At 40.9% G+C, this 15,020-nt stretch overlaps 1 protein-coding gene across 1 annotated transcript; it reads left to right on the plus strand.

Annotated features, from left to right (window-relative positions):
* The first annotated feature begins 531 nt into the window (after positions 1-531).
* Positions 532-2,865, plus strand: nkx3.3 (NK3 homeobox 3). Its single transcript, XM_080869309.1, has 2 exons — positions 532-984; positions 1,613-2,865. Exons 1-2 carry the CDS (start codon positions 741-743, stop codon positions 2,146-2,148), a joined length of 780 nt encoding a protein of 259 aa, XP_080725435.1. The 5' UTR covers positions 532-740; the 3' UTR covers positions 2,149-2,865.
* Positions 2,866-15,020: the final 12,155 nt, after the last annotated feature.

Genomic DNA, 15,020 nt, shown 5'->3' on the forward strand with positions numbered 1-15,020 from the left:
CTGCATTGTGAAATGCTTTAAAACCAAACTCACAGGTGAAAACCAGAACTGAGCAGCATTTTTACGCACGCTTAGTGAACGTAAACCGTTGGGTTTTCACACATGTACATGACATCTGATAGTTGGTAAACCTAAAGGAAGCAGCCTAAAGAAGAAGAAGAAGAAGAGAAAGAAGAGGAGAAGAAGAAGCTGTTAAGCAAACAAAGCAGCTCTGTGCGTAAAAATAACTGAAAACATTTTCCAATGGGTCTGATTCATGTTTAGTATCAGATAGCATGTTAAGAATAACCAGAAGGTTCTACTTATTTTCTTTGGCTCTTACAGATTAAACTAGATTGATTTTACTTTTTTTTTAAAAAAAAAATCACAGTACTAATACCGAGAGCTAAAGAAAATAAAACCATGTAGCTTTGGGAATCAATGTCCTTCGTCCTTCACTGACACTGAGCAAAGAGGCCAGCGTTAAAGCTGGGCGGTGCGAAGGAGGGACCAGCAGGCACAGATAACATCCTATCACAACTTAACTGGAGCTGCAGTTGAAATACTGCTTGACAGTCTTGACAGATCCTGATATAGGCTGCTCATTAGCACATTAGACTGTTCGCCGCAATTAAATTACAACGCGCAAAAGAACGAATCAGTAGTGAGGGCTTGTTTTTGCTTTCCAGTGGCGGATTTCTTGATGCCTCCCAAGAAATCGCGCGCGAGAGTGAGGAAATACCCGTGCTCTTATCTGAATTATGACATTAAGTTTTTCATCCTTTTCCATCAAAGACATCCTCACCGGACTCGATGCCAACGGCAAGCCGGGAACCGCGGGGGAGTTCTGCGAAACAAAGGCGAACAACACACGCACCGGCTATGGTGGCAGGGATGGCAACCAGGTCTACCCGGAGACACTTCCCACACATCCCCGCGTTATAAGCGCCCAATCGGAGGTTTCTACAGAGGAGGACACAGGAGAAGAGTCAGAGCTCATAGAAGGTGGGGTTTTTTTTAACATCTGTAAAGAGTATCGGGAAAAAAATCTTAAACTGGTGTGTAGGCGTTCTCATCTAAATTATATTGCACAAAGCATCATGTTGAAGGAACATAAACATTCATCACAAAACTCGAATGTGTTTCACGCCATAATCACTTTATCGAGTTATTTATTTTGCGTAAGAAACCGTTTTCACAATAGAAAAAAATCCCGTTACCGTGTGTTTAAATTGAAGAACTGTGTATTATTTCCCCCATAAAAATACATCGATGTGTAATTTAACTAACTACAGTGTAATTATTACTGTCTCAAGAATTTGTATCTATTTATTCATGCCCCATGTGACTTTTTTGTGCGTAAAGAGCACATCGCTTGTGGGAAAATAAAAACTATAACGCTGCGTCGTGGAAATCTGTGGGATTTGTTTAAACTTGTTCAAAGTATTTATTCAGGTACATCCCTTAACTTTAATATCATGACAGAAATACAATAGAAAACTGTCATATTGGCCAGCATCAGCACCTTGTTGGAATGACCTATCAGCAAAAAAACAGGGGCCTTGTGCTTTATCACCCTGACGTACAGAAGCAGCACATTTACTTGTGTTCACGGATTTATATTTTATTTCAGTCGCTGCAGATGACCAGGAGCAGTGTGAGGAGCAGGGCGAACAGCAGAAAAGACTGCAGTGCGAGAGTGCAGAGGAGGAGGGATGTAACCGCGGCGGGGAGACCTCCAGCTGTTCGCCGGACGCGCAGCAGTGCAGGCCCAGTGCAAAGAAGCGCACCAGGTCGGCCTTCTCTCACGCTCAAGTCCACGAGCTGGAGCGCCGTTTTAGCAATCAAAGGTACCTTTCTGGTCCCGAACGGGCCGATCTGGCAGGAGCCTTGAAGCTTACAGAGACCCAGGTGAAAATCTGGTTCCAGAACCGGAGATATAAAACCAAACGTCGCCAGATGGCGACCGAAATGGTCGTATGCAGCTCCCCAAAGAAAGTGGCTGTAAAAGTTCTGGTGCGGGACGATCAAAAGCAATACCACCAGGGGATTGGAGTACATATCCCCATGACTGTGCCACTGTACCGGGGCTATCAGTACTACCCGTACCTGCACTACTACTACCACCAACCCTGGAACATGGACATGTTTTGTGGAGGGATGCTTTGAGGCTCCGAAGCAAAGAAGCAGAACTGTTTTCAACAAGTGTCGCTTCAAATGCAAGCGTTCTGCTCTTTAGGAGGTTTCTGCTGACTCGATGGATTTTACGATGTAATTGGACATTTTATACAGAAAATCCTCCATTTTTAAATCGGAATAAGTAATGTAGTTTAATATTTTGTCAGTTTCATATTGTGTAACTATTTGCAAGTTAGAAAAAAAAAACATTTTAAAGGGAAATACTACTGATTTCTTCAAACCTCTTATGTGACAGGTATATCTTTGGCCAGGATCATGACTTTTAAATATTTCTTTTAACTTTTTAAAAAGTGATTTTATGAATTATATTTCAAAACTTTCAAAAGTAAAAAAAAATAATAATTATTAACTACAATGTTATATTTCAACCTTTTCTTGTGGGATTAATAAAAGAAAAGAAAAGAAATACAACAAAGCAAATCATTTTCATTGTGTTGACGGTGGAAATCATCATGAAAGTTTGAACTTATTCAAATAATATAGGAGAAATTATTTCTCTCACGACCCTAAAAGTTTTCTTTACTCTGAGTTCTTCTTTCTGTTCATAAAAAAAAAACCATTATGTTTGCAACAGATTTGTAGATCACCCCTTTCTCCATGATGCACCATCTCAAATACTCCATGTTTTTATATCAAGATTTTTATTCGGGGTTTTTATAATCAAATCAAGGTCACAACAGTGATAAATATAAGAACTGTGTTTTTTAATATCTATATAAGGATATGGATGAAAATAAAATATAAATAATGTAGGTTCTGTTGTCATATTTAACCTCATACCTATACTACGGTGTCAGATGGTGCACAATATCTTAAATGCAATTTAGAAATTTGATGGGGTCATCTCTGCAGTGTCTTAAAATGAAGTGCTGACTGGGTTTCTCACAAGTTCATAGGATGATATATATGTTGTTTTTTTCTTCTTCCCCCATGACTGCCAGCAACAGCTCATTGTGAGCGACCAGACGGAGCAGAAAGGAATCTGGAAGTTATACAAACCCAACAAGAGAAAGTAGCTTATCTTGATGTGTGAGAAGCTTGACCGAGGCCTCTGACACTTTTAGTGGGCATTTATTTTATTTATGGGACACCTTTATTGATCGTGAAACTTAACATTAACACCTGCAAGAAGACATTCTTCTTTTGCACGGTACTAAAGCAACAGATTAGAAAGCAATAAGGCTTCTTCACACGAATGTACTTCTAACATTCTGTATCTCACACGGATAGAGTTTATGCTTTTAAAGTGTCTGTTTGGAAATGGGTGTTCATCTAGTTGGCTGACTTCCTCCTCTAACATTTCAGCATTGCACAAACCTTTACGTGATATTAGGAAGAAGAATCTTTGCTGTTGTTTTATACAAAAATTGTGGGGGGGGTTTCTTAATCCTTCTGCATAGGTGTGCTCTCTACTATGTGCTGCACTAGTCAGAGATGGTTAATAGACCGTGGAGATGTTGCACCATGGAGCCAGGCTGCACAAGACAGTGCACATTAATCATGCTTTACTGAAAAGACTACACCCTCATCATCACTCTCAAGGAACGGCACAGTGATCAGACGCCATAGGAAAAAATGTAATTCCTATACAAGGGGACCAGCATTTTAGTTTGGTTTTTAACTGATTGCATTTACCATCCAGAGGGAGTTAACATCTAGGCCTGTGTTTTATCAAAGGAGCTTGCAGATGGTGGAGAAAGGATGGTCAGATAAAATAATTTATCTTCCCCCAGGAATAATATTTAAAAAAGATACAGTTTATGTAACATGTTTACTGATCCCCTTGACACTGCAGGGTTACAAAAGGTTTGCAAGGTCTAAAAAGCACCGCAGTGTCCTGTCTTTATAATCCCAAACAATATTATCATTACAGTACTACAACATTAAAGAGACATCAAAGAACTGGGATGTAACAGTGCTTCAGCTTCCCTTTTCCCAACGCAGGCAGCTTTGGCAGAGATGATCACCTTTTGCTGCACTCTGGCTCCAGCCCAAACCCCATCTATCTCTTGTATCAAAACAGCACTTCAGACTACAGTAAGTGGTTGGCACTGTGCGCAGCAGGTTTCAGGGTGGGAGGAAAAACACATCTTCTTTTCGATGTCTAACCATAATTCACAGATAAATTATTTTCATTTGCGCACACTTGCTTTTAAAGACTTTAAAAAAAAACAACACTTTTCAGCAGAAAAGGTCAGGGTGTAACACTGTTGCGCCACGGTACGCCACTTTCTATGTGCTCTGATTATTCACATTGTGCTGGTAAATAGTTGGTCTAGTCAGAGCTTTCTACCGTGACAAGATAAGAGTTTTTCTTTTCCTGCACCTATTCTGTGATGCGTCACACTCGTGTAAATTTCCACCCACAGACAACAAAACAGAAAGGAGACTGCGACAAAGGATAAGTTTAAGGTTTTAACACCAGTTAAAACTCATTCACAGGTGAGCTTCAGCTAAAAGGTCAATTTACCTTACTTTACATTATGACATTGTCTCCATCAAAGACACTGCTGAGCTGCTGGGAGCTGTACCTACCATTCATACAACAAAGTTCAAGGTGCCCCCCCTAAAAAAAAAAGGGAAAAAAAGAGCACAAGCAGTCAGACATCACAGAGGTTAGAGAACCAGTCAGGGGTTTATCCACAATATGTAAACTGCCCTATATGATTGCAAAGCTAAAAGTAAACACATGCACCATCTCTATTTGCATTGTAAAAGCAGCATGTAAATGATATACTATATTAAGAAGGTTAGGTCAGTGTTGGGTCAACCTGGTAATGTTATTTGCACCCGATTAACTTTAAAAAAAAAAAAAAACAATGGAAAAGATCACCAATGGAAATAAAATGCCAATGTTCATGTCCCCTCAGAATGGACTTCAATTACTGGATTGACCTTGGCCCTTACTAGTTTTATCAGGTCAGTTCAGTGGTTCTGTATTTGGTGAGATTACATCCATGCACTGTAGTAATTATCAAAATATCGTTTGTTTGTTTGTTTTTTCATGGAAATGGACTGCCTGAGCTGCATTTCACCATATTTAATCTGTAACCTAAGATGCTTGTCTTTGAATCGTGCCAAGAGGAAAGCCATGCAGGCACAGGGAGAACATGCAAACATGCAAAAAGGTGTGAGAGTGCTAACCACTGCATCACCATGGTGAACATAATTCCGAGCATGGATTTAGCTCGGTGCCATATCATAACAACAATACCAGCATAAATTTTTATGTGGTATAAAAATGCCATGTCATGATATCATTGGTATTGTACTGCCATGTCCTAGTGCACGCAACACTGAGATAAGCCCAGGCATGTCTGAGAGCAGGAGCCGTATGTCACCACCATTAATGATTTATTACCCAAAAAGGAAGCTGCTTCAGCAAATTCTAACAAAGCACAGAATTCTGAAAAGCATAGGAAAAAAAATCTCCTGCTAAAGGTGGACAAAACAAATATGTTTCATCAAAAAACAGGGCTGAGAATGACCAGGCTATGAAAAAGGACAAAATTACTGGTAATGGTTACACCATGGAAAACCAGAGCTTTAAGCAGCTGGTTAAAAAAACGTAACCCAAGATACAAGATGCAAGGTAGAAAATATTTTTCGGTTTTATGACAATATTGTGCAGCTCCTGAAGAGTTGCAAGGTTCAGTTGATTTATTATTTAGTTATTGTTAAACTAAAGTGTTGTACGGTTATTTCATACTTTTTACTTCAAATTCCCAGAGAAAACACTTACCTAGGCTAGTTTTGTGCTCACAGTTGACTAATACCGTGTCCCTGGATATAATTCTGTGTTATTATTATTGCACTGCAATGCTGCTTCTGCTGCTGGCACTTATTTCAGCAGATTTGCACTTAACATAGGAAGTGTCATCTGTGACAGTAGCTGTGGTAATGCTAAATGGCATCAGGACTGTGGATGCTTTAACTGGATTTGGAGATCTACAACTGAAGCTGCTCACAGTCTTTGTGATACTTTTGGAGCATTTTAAGGCTTTTACTGCAAACAATGTAGTACATTAAGTTAATTTCTAGTAATATGTTAATTAGTAGTTTTTATGTGAATTAATTTCCAGGTGTCTGAATGTGTGTAGTGACCCATGCAAAAATCTTACCCTGAGCATATTAATAATACTTAAACTACTACTGTAGCTGATTCCCATTTTTATATACAGTCTATTATAGCAACATACATCAGTGTTTTAAACACAAAGCCTTGCTTGAGTGGCGCAACTGGCGTCTCATTTTAGCATTTTTCACATAAAATGCAATGATTTCCTAAAGGACAATCCCACTGCTCTTATTTTGAGTGTTCACTTATTATTAACCAGCTACCCCGAGCCCTCGCTATCTTGTGTTTTTCCTACCAGCCTGTGTGCTATCGAGGAGCTCTTCCATGTCATTCATCTGTTTCTTCAGAGAGGATCTGGTGTCGACTCTGCAGTTGGTGTTGGCAGCTGGTGTCGGTAGTCCTTGTTCTGCTCTGGAGAGGCTTTTCAGTTCATTTGTTTATGTAGCACCAATTCACAACAACAGACACCTCAAAGCCCTTAATGCTGCGAGTTAAAGACCATAAATTATTAGAGCAAAAACCCCAACAGTCTGATGATCCCCTATGAGAAAACACAAGGTGACAGTGGGAAGGTAAAACTCCCGTTTAATAGAAAAAACAAAGAAAACCTTTGGCAGAACAAGACTCCTGTTGACTGAATATATGCATATTCTGATCTAAACAGATCTATACAGAGGTATATGATGGCAGCCATTGGTAACATCACATTGGTTATCCAATGCAAGCATCCTAGATCTCATAATTGTAATACAATACTGAAACTGGATGAGATGAGCAAGGGCTAGATCTGGCTAAGATACCGAGGAACCCAGTGCACTTACATGGTAGAGACTTGGCAGCAGTTCAAGAGGGAAGAGTTGAAGTTCATCTGTGGGATAAGATAATCACTGGAAAAGCAGCTGGTTACACTGCACGGTTATTTCTTTTAAATTATCTGATGGAGTAAATATAGAGATCTCTGCAAGGATTTTAACCCCCATTCCAGACGATTGTGGCCTAAGTAGCAATTAGTACATGCTTTACTAAGATAACCATAACATAGGCATCGCTTACTCAGTATCACTTTAAACACCGTCATTGACAGAATGTGCAATTGACACCCATGAGTTTACCCAACAGGTAGCATCAAATTAAGAATTTTTTGATCACCGTCAGCTATTGAGCTTCATAACTGTCATTATGGCATCTGTAAAACACAACTCATTACATTAATGACTCCTTTTACTGCTCCACTTCTAAAATTATACACTGGGGAGTTAAAAAAAAAAACTATCTCGGCACTCCTTTGTCATTATCTGATAGCTCCTTGATTCGTAACCATCGTACCAGCTTCACTATTATCACCAAAGTTCAACAATTGTTTAGAAGTGCTTGCCACCGTTTTCTGGGTAGGTCAGATGTTCTGTGGATAAGAAATTCAAACTCGTTCCAGGTACAAAACCGGAAACAACAGCTCTTATCCGTTCTTTATTATCACTGCAGTGAATCACTCTAAGGTCACATCCTTTATCACTTCTTTAAGAGCATTTGTGCCCGGGAATGTGCTCCAGCCAGTAGTCCACTGAGCTATGAAACATTACTCTAAATGCGATGCTTAAGTATATAAACATTTTGAGTTGTGCTTTGTTTTTGTGTCTCCTCGCGAGCACGTCCGGAGACGGCAGAGAGAGAGTGAAAGAAAGGGAAGAGACGACCAGACAGCGGTGCAGAAGAACGTGTTTGTCCGCCTCTTTGAACAATCACTCGCACCAGCTCCCACAACTTAACAGAGTATTAATAGCAGATTTAAATAACACTTAATAATGGCAGTGGAAACAGGTAATTACCTGCTGTCTTTTATGTTGCAGAGGAATGCCTTGAGGGTGGGGCTGCCTCTGTAGTGTGCAACACAGGAATGGCAGTCCTCACATAATCCATGCTAGGCTGCGTTTTTAAGATACAGATCTATTGACAGAGCATTCTCACAAGGCCCCTGAGCAGCAATTATGCATGCATTTCCGATGCGCCTATTGCAATAGGAATTATTTTCTTAAGGGCCTTGTTGATTTAACAATACCACGGTCACATAACGGCTGTTGGCACCGAGACTTCTCGGTGAAATGAACGGATTTAGAGCTCACGCCACACTGAGACTGGGAGAGGCTGCCCTCTCACGAGTGTGCCAGTTGTTGATTGTACTGTCAGAGACACCCAAATGTCTTTTTCTGCTTTGGGAAGAAAATGGAGCAGCAGTGAGGTGCTGTTAATGCGCTGCCCCCCCCCCCCCCCCCCAAGGAGGCACAGGCCAGGACTCAGGAAAGAGAGGGGTCATGGTTAATCCCCAAGTATAAAGACAGATCTGCTTCCCTTTGACCTGGTCTCTGTCTTTCTCTTCCTCTCTCTTTCTCTCTTACACACACACACACACACACACACACACACACACACACACACACACACACACACACACACACACACACACACACACACACACAGCAAATAATCCCACCCAGAGGACTCCTCAGGCTTCCTCAGGCTTGTCCCAGAAACTATTAGCAGATAGCATCAGTGCAAGTAGGAATGTAAACATTTACAGTAAAGCCAAAAGACATCAGCTACCCCAGGGGAAGGCCCATCCATCATAGGGCAACCACATCAGCACTCACAGGCCTCGTGGTTTCAAAAGGAATTAGATATGACACCTTTCTGCACAATTTGAGCAGATTCCACATAATCAGTCCTCATTGTTCCTCTGGCATACTGGTAAATTCGTTATGTTACGTGATCACGCAGCAACGTAAGAAAGTGAGATGTTTTGATGCATGCTCAATCATCCAGGTAAGACAATCCCAAAAACTTGATTCTGTTCGAATCGCTACGTCCAGATGAACAGAATCAACTTTTTGGGAAGAAGGTGGCATGTTTTGTTTTTCTTACCAATGTTTGGCATTTTATGAAAATGTGCTCTCTTTTTTTGTTTCATTTTATCAGGGATATTTTGTGTGTTAGGAAATGTAGTTACCCCACCGCTGTGTTTGTATGAGTGGGGACAGAGGTCATGGCAAGGATTAGAAAGGATACAGAGATGAGCCCACCCAGATCTTATAAAGAGCAGGGCCATATTTAAGGAAGTAGGTCTAGTCTTTATTGTTTGTGTGTGTTTCTACATGTATGTGTGTGTGTGTTTGTGTGTGCTGTGTCCATTAGGAACAGACACAGATAGCTCAGGGATGAGGGTCTGAGAGTTAAGTAGGAGTGCAAAGGTAAAGCTTGTGAGAAAGCAAGTACCATAAATGGATTTGCCCCTCAGCACCTCTCAGTTGCATTTATGTTTCTATGAACAGATTATATATGTATTGTTTAATGTATTTAGATATGAAGTGCTATTACATATGATGAGTAACAAATAATAAAACAGATAAAAATCATTTTGGAATATTAGCCTGAACATGCAGAAACCACAGCTGTCTCTAAATAAGTCTCTGCAGAAACAGCATGTCTGCCAGCTGTTGATAGCGAGTATGTGTTGAGCCCTTCTGTCCATAGATGGACAGGAAGTCTTTCAAGCTGCAACATTTCCTTCCTTTGACTCCTCTCCGCTCTCATGTCTCCCACGCACATGCTCAGACACACAGCAACTCCTCCAGAGCCAGCCAGAAGAATCCAAATGTTTTAATTAGCGGTGATAAGCAGAGACAAGCAAAGCATTGAACAGCTCTGACACACACATACACAGTCGTCTCCTATCAGCGAGTTGATAAAGGAGCTACTCGGGCTCCACTTATGGGCTCTCAAGCTTCCCTCCTCCTCCACTTCCTGGTCTACACCTCCAGGTTGTTAAAGTTTTGAGGGGCCAGGTGTCATCCCTTAGATATCATATGCCTACTTCCCAACAAACACCAACGAATGCAACGTGAATTAGGCAGATCCTGCCTGGAGCTGTTTGCCAGAGAGTGAGAAAAGAAAAAAACATTTTTGGACATGAGCTGAGATAAAATTTATGATTGTCACCTGTCCTGTAACAATATCTTCCAAGTACAACACCACAAATCAAAAAAAGAAAACTATAAAATGACAATAGCTGTCACTGGAGTTGTTTTAGACAAGAGTGTGAATAAAACTTTTGAAATGGTTTGAGAGCTTCCTGTGAATAAATGAATAGCTTGTAGTTTTTGCCAGACCAGTTTGTGCTGACTAGAGCTTGAAGGCATAACAGTTAAGCTTATTTGACAGGAAGCAAAAGCAGCTTTCTTTTCAAGATCAAGTTCAAAGGGCAAGAGCGTTGTTTCTCCCTGTGTCCCTGACTGCACCTGTGTTGCTTACACACACACACACACACACACACACACACACACACACACACACACACACACACACACACACACACACACACACACACACACACACGCATGCACAAGTTTGCAAGCATTAGCTGTTGCACATCTGTTGTGCAGCGGAAATTTTTAATTGTGCAGGTGTTTTTCCAAAATGTTTCCGAGATGGTTTTATGACCTCGACTACCTTTTATTCACAGAATTTGTCACAACATTCAAGGCAGAAGGAAGGTCTGAGGAGAAAGAGTGCTGGACACCTGCAGTGATCTGTAACAATGCTGCAGTTCATCAGACCCTGCCAAGGCTTCACTCCCAAAGGCCCAAGGGTTTGCGTGTGCACGTGTGTGTGCATGTGTTTGTGCGTGCATGCGTGCGTGTATGGCCTTTGCTTTGATCATGACAGAAGCATGGCAAAGTAAGTTTTTAATTGGTGGATTCCTCCTGAGGCAAAAAATACATTTCCATCTTTAAACAAAGAACCGTTCCACAAAGCATCGTTAGGTCTTTTATAGGCCATTGAATTCTTTTTTTTTTAAATAACACATCTTGGCTTTGTTGCTCATTTTAAAATATCAGCTTCCATGTTGTAGGAGGATTACCCGCCTCTCCTTATTCTGGCCCATTAGCACTGGCATTTTACTATACTGTAAACACTTGGCTTTATCAAGGAGCTTTGTATTCAGTGCAAGTCTTGCATGTTGTTCTTTTATTGCACGACAAGTGAAAAGGATCCCGTTTCAAACTAACACGCACGCCAAAGCCGCCCACAACATCGCCCCATTGCTTGTGTCTTTACATCCCTGAGTATGAATGCTCAGAATCAAAACAGCTGGTGTGTCTTTCTCTCCAACCTTCTCCCACAGAGTTGCAGAGTTACTATGTGTGAGCATGTGTAAGCATTTTATTGCGTTTCACTGATCATCTTGTATCCTTGCAGTGGTGGGAAAATGTTTCCTCCCCTACTTGTTCTCTTAAGTGATGACAGGAGCTGTGTCTCCCCCATATCACAATTCTTCATAGCTCACACACACACACACACACACACACACACACACACACACACACACACACACACACACACACACACACACACACACACACACACACACATGCTATGGGAGACATTCAAGTCACAACTGGCACAGCAAGTTGGTGATCTGTGAGCTATTTTAGTTGATATTTTGTTTGTTTGTGCTTCATATTTCACCCCGATTGCCATCTTTGGAGTCATGTCTGAGTTAACAAGAAACAGCCAGAAACCATTTGTCACTTGTCTCTAAAGGTTGAAAGTGGTATGTTTGGAACTTTGTGAGAACATCTAAAAAGAAGCGAGACGAAAAATGTCTGTTCTCATGGATTTATTCCAGGAATGATTTTGTGTTTAAAGAATCCGGGCTTTTTTTCTTCATTGTATTTTCATGTGTAAACACAAAAAAACCCTCAATATTCCAGCTGGAGTTTTCTTGAAGAAATTTGAAAACTGTGGCACAAATCTTATCGAGGTTTCTGAATGCTACCGGTGAATGTGGGTCTTACTAAACAAGACAAAGTTGATCAGACAAATGTGGGAAGCATTTAAGTGTTTTACCATTTTTTTGGAGCACTGAAAATACTGGAGGCCAGCTTAGAGCTGATTTGTAGAGCCTTCTGCATAGGGACTTGTCAGTTTGGAGCTTCATGTGAATGAAAAGACTTTGAATGAAAAGACTGCAGGTCCTGTGACAGACTGGCGACCTGTCCAGGGTGTACCCTGCCTCTTGCCCTAAGACAGATGTGATAGGCGAATGGATGGATAGAGACTGGATGCAGTGACTTCTCTTAACCCTATTTCCGACGCTACCTCTCGTTATCCTTAACCCAAATTAAGCCTCAACCTTACCTTAAAGCATGTCTTGACTGTAAAATATCGTGATTTATGCAAAGTGAATGTGTCATCCATTGGATTTTGTCCCATAGTGCTGTGTGTGCACAACACAAATGACCAAATACAGAACATGCAAGAACCTCATGGAAAAAATGTATTTTCAGCACTGCAAATCATCTTCCATTCAAAGAAATAAAACACCACCTTGTAATCTGGCATACAAGCAATTTAAAGACAAATGAGTGTGTGCCATATTTTAGTTTAACTGTCTTTAGTAAATTTGTCACATGTCCTTTCTGGATTCCTTTTAGTATTCCTGCTGACTGAGAGCTATCATTGACATTTTGTCTGTTACGCTTACTGTCTTGTCTGTTTATTATAAGAATAAACAGACACTCAGTACTGCTGTGTTTGTCATTAAGGTGTTACAGTAATTAAAGCCTAGGGTTAGGGTTACCTCACTTCAAAGGTCTGGATTCATCTACAATCCATACCTAACACCAACATGACACCTTTAGGTACAGCCTGCTGTTTGTATCAAAATGCAATTTTGAGTATTTTATGGTAAATGGCCTGTATTTGTATAGCGCTTTACTCAGTCCCTAAGGACCCCAAAGCGCTTTACACTACATTCAGTCATTCACCCATTCACACACACACATTCACACACTGGTGTAGGCAAGCTACATTGTAGCCACAGCCGCCCTGGGGCGCACTGACAGAGGCGAGGCTGCCGGACACTGGCGCCACCGGGCCCTCTGACCACCACCAGTAGGCAACGGGTGAAGTGTCTTGCGCAAGGACACAACGACTGAGACTGTCCGAGCCGGGGCTCAAACAAGACGAACTGCCAACTCTTGAGCCACGATCACCCTTTTAGCTGATATCACAAACGAAGACTTAATATTTTTAATTAATAAGGGTAATAAGGTTTTAAATATCAGCATTTTAAATCACCTGGTCCCTAACAGGTTTCAAAATTATTTCAATACAACCTGATATCAACAACACATGACATACTACACTGCGTCATTATTTGTGTAACAAAAGCAAAACCACAATACAGAATCTGTGTGTGGGAAAACTATGCACACTCCATAATTTAGAAGCAATAACTCAAAGTAACATTGTTGTAAATAGTTTTCTTCATTACATTGTTGTTTCATGTAAATGAGGTTTGCATTTTATTATTATTGTTAATATTTATTCATTTATTTGTTATTTTTTGCACAACTCTGTGAAGGCCCCTTTTCACTCATTGTTTGAGGACTAGTTTGGATTAGTTGCCTCCTTTTTCAGCCATTCTGTTGCTGCTATGTGGGAGATCATTTGGCATACAGAGGAGTTCATTTTAGACTCAATAAGTGTAAGCATGCTCAGGTCCTGTGGTTACAAAACAAACTCAAGTCAGCAGGTGCATAAAACCTTAGGATTAAAAGATGGGGTGCTTTCTTTGTCTTGTGACTATATTTTTACACTCATGTGGATTTAAATTCTGAGACTGAGGGGTGGGGGTTAATGCTTCAGCATCACTTTAGCAAATGAATTAGATTATGAAACTCCGGTTAGCACTCTACTAGAACCATGGATATAAAAGAAGAGATAACATCTCAGTTCATGGCTGCAAAGTGATTTCAGGTTTTACAGAAAGCCAGTAAATAAAACAATCTAAACAAATTATGCCAGCCATAAATGGATATCATGTGATCTTTTATTCACTAACACCAATTATGTTAGCTCCTTTCTGCTTTACCGGTTTCTCCTCCTCTCTTGGCTCCTTGCCTTCCCTGCAAATCTGCCTAGAGCAGGAGAGACTGCAGCAGCCAAGGGGATTACAGCAACAGCTCCTTTATCCAGCAGCACCCCCAAGGAGCGTGAGATCACAAACTATATGTGTCTGTGTGTATCCCAGCGAATTAGATGAAGAGACCATAATCACACCTCATTTATTATCTGTTGGCAAGTGTGGAAATAAGTGGACATTATGGCATAATCCTGTATCACCCTGTAATTCATGCTGAGTGGTCCAGTTGCGATTTAGCTTAAAATATGGAGAGAGATCTGACAAGAGAAACAACCAAAGAGCAATAGAGGGGGAGAGAAGACTACTAAGCTACTAAGGGAGAAATCTTGTAGGGGACCTGAGTCCTTCAGGCGTTCACACTCCTAATACCCTTGTTGCGTGTTACTGTGTGTGTAAAAACACAGCTCCACAGGTGCTTGCTGTAAGGGGCTTTGACTGCAGGCTTGAGTTTCCAAAACATGGACTTACGCTAATGTGCAAGGGAGGTTATGTATACCAGCCCTTCAGCATTTTGTAATCTTTTTCACCAGTCACTATGGTGAATTATTGTAATAGAAACACAACTGCATGAATGTGTGTGTGTCTGCCTTGTTGTCAAAGCAGTCGTGCAAGATGTCCTTAAAGCAGAGGTAATATTCAGGAGTGAAAGTACTCCAGGTTTGTTTTAGGGCACAGCAGCTACTAAACCACACACTTACACATTATGTGTAACACACACACACGCACACACACACACACACGCCCACTGGGTAAACACCTCGGCTTAATTATGACTGAAAGTGT

Source organism: Rhamphochromis sp. 'chilingali', assembly GCF_963969265.1.
Source record: "Rhamphochromis sp. 'chilingali' genome assembly, chromosome: 20".
Taxonomy (NCBI): Eukaryota; Metazoa; Chordata; class Actinopteri; order Cichliformes; family Cichlidae; genus Rhamphochromis; species Rhamphochromis sp. 'chilingali'.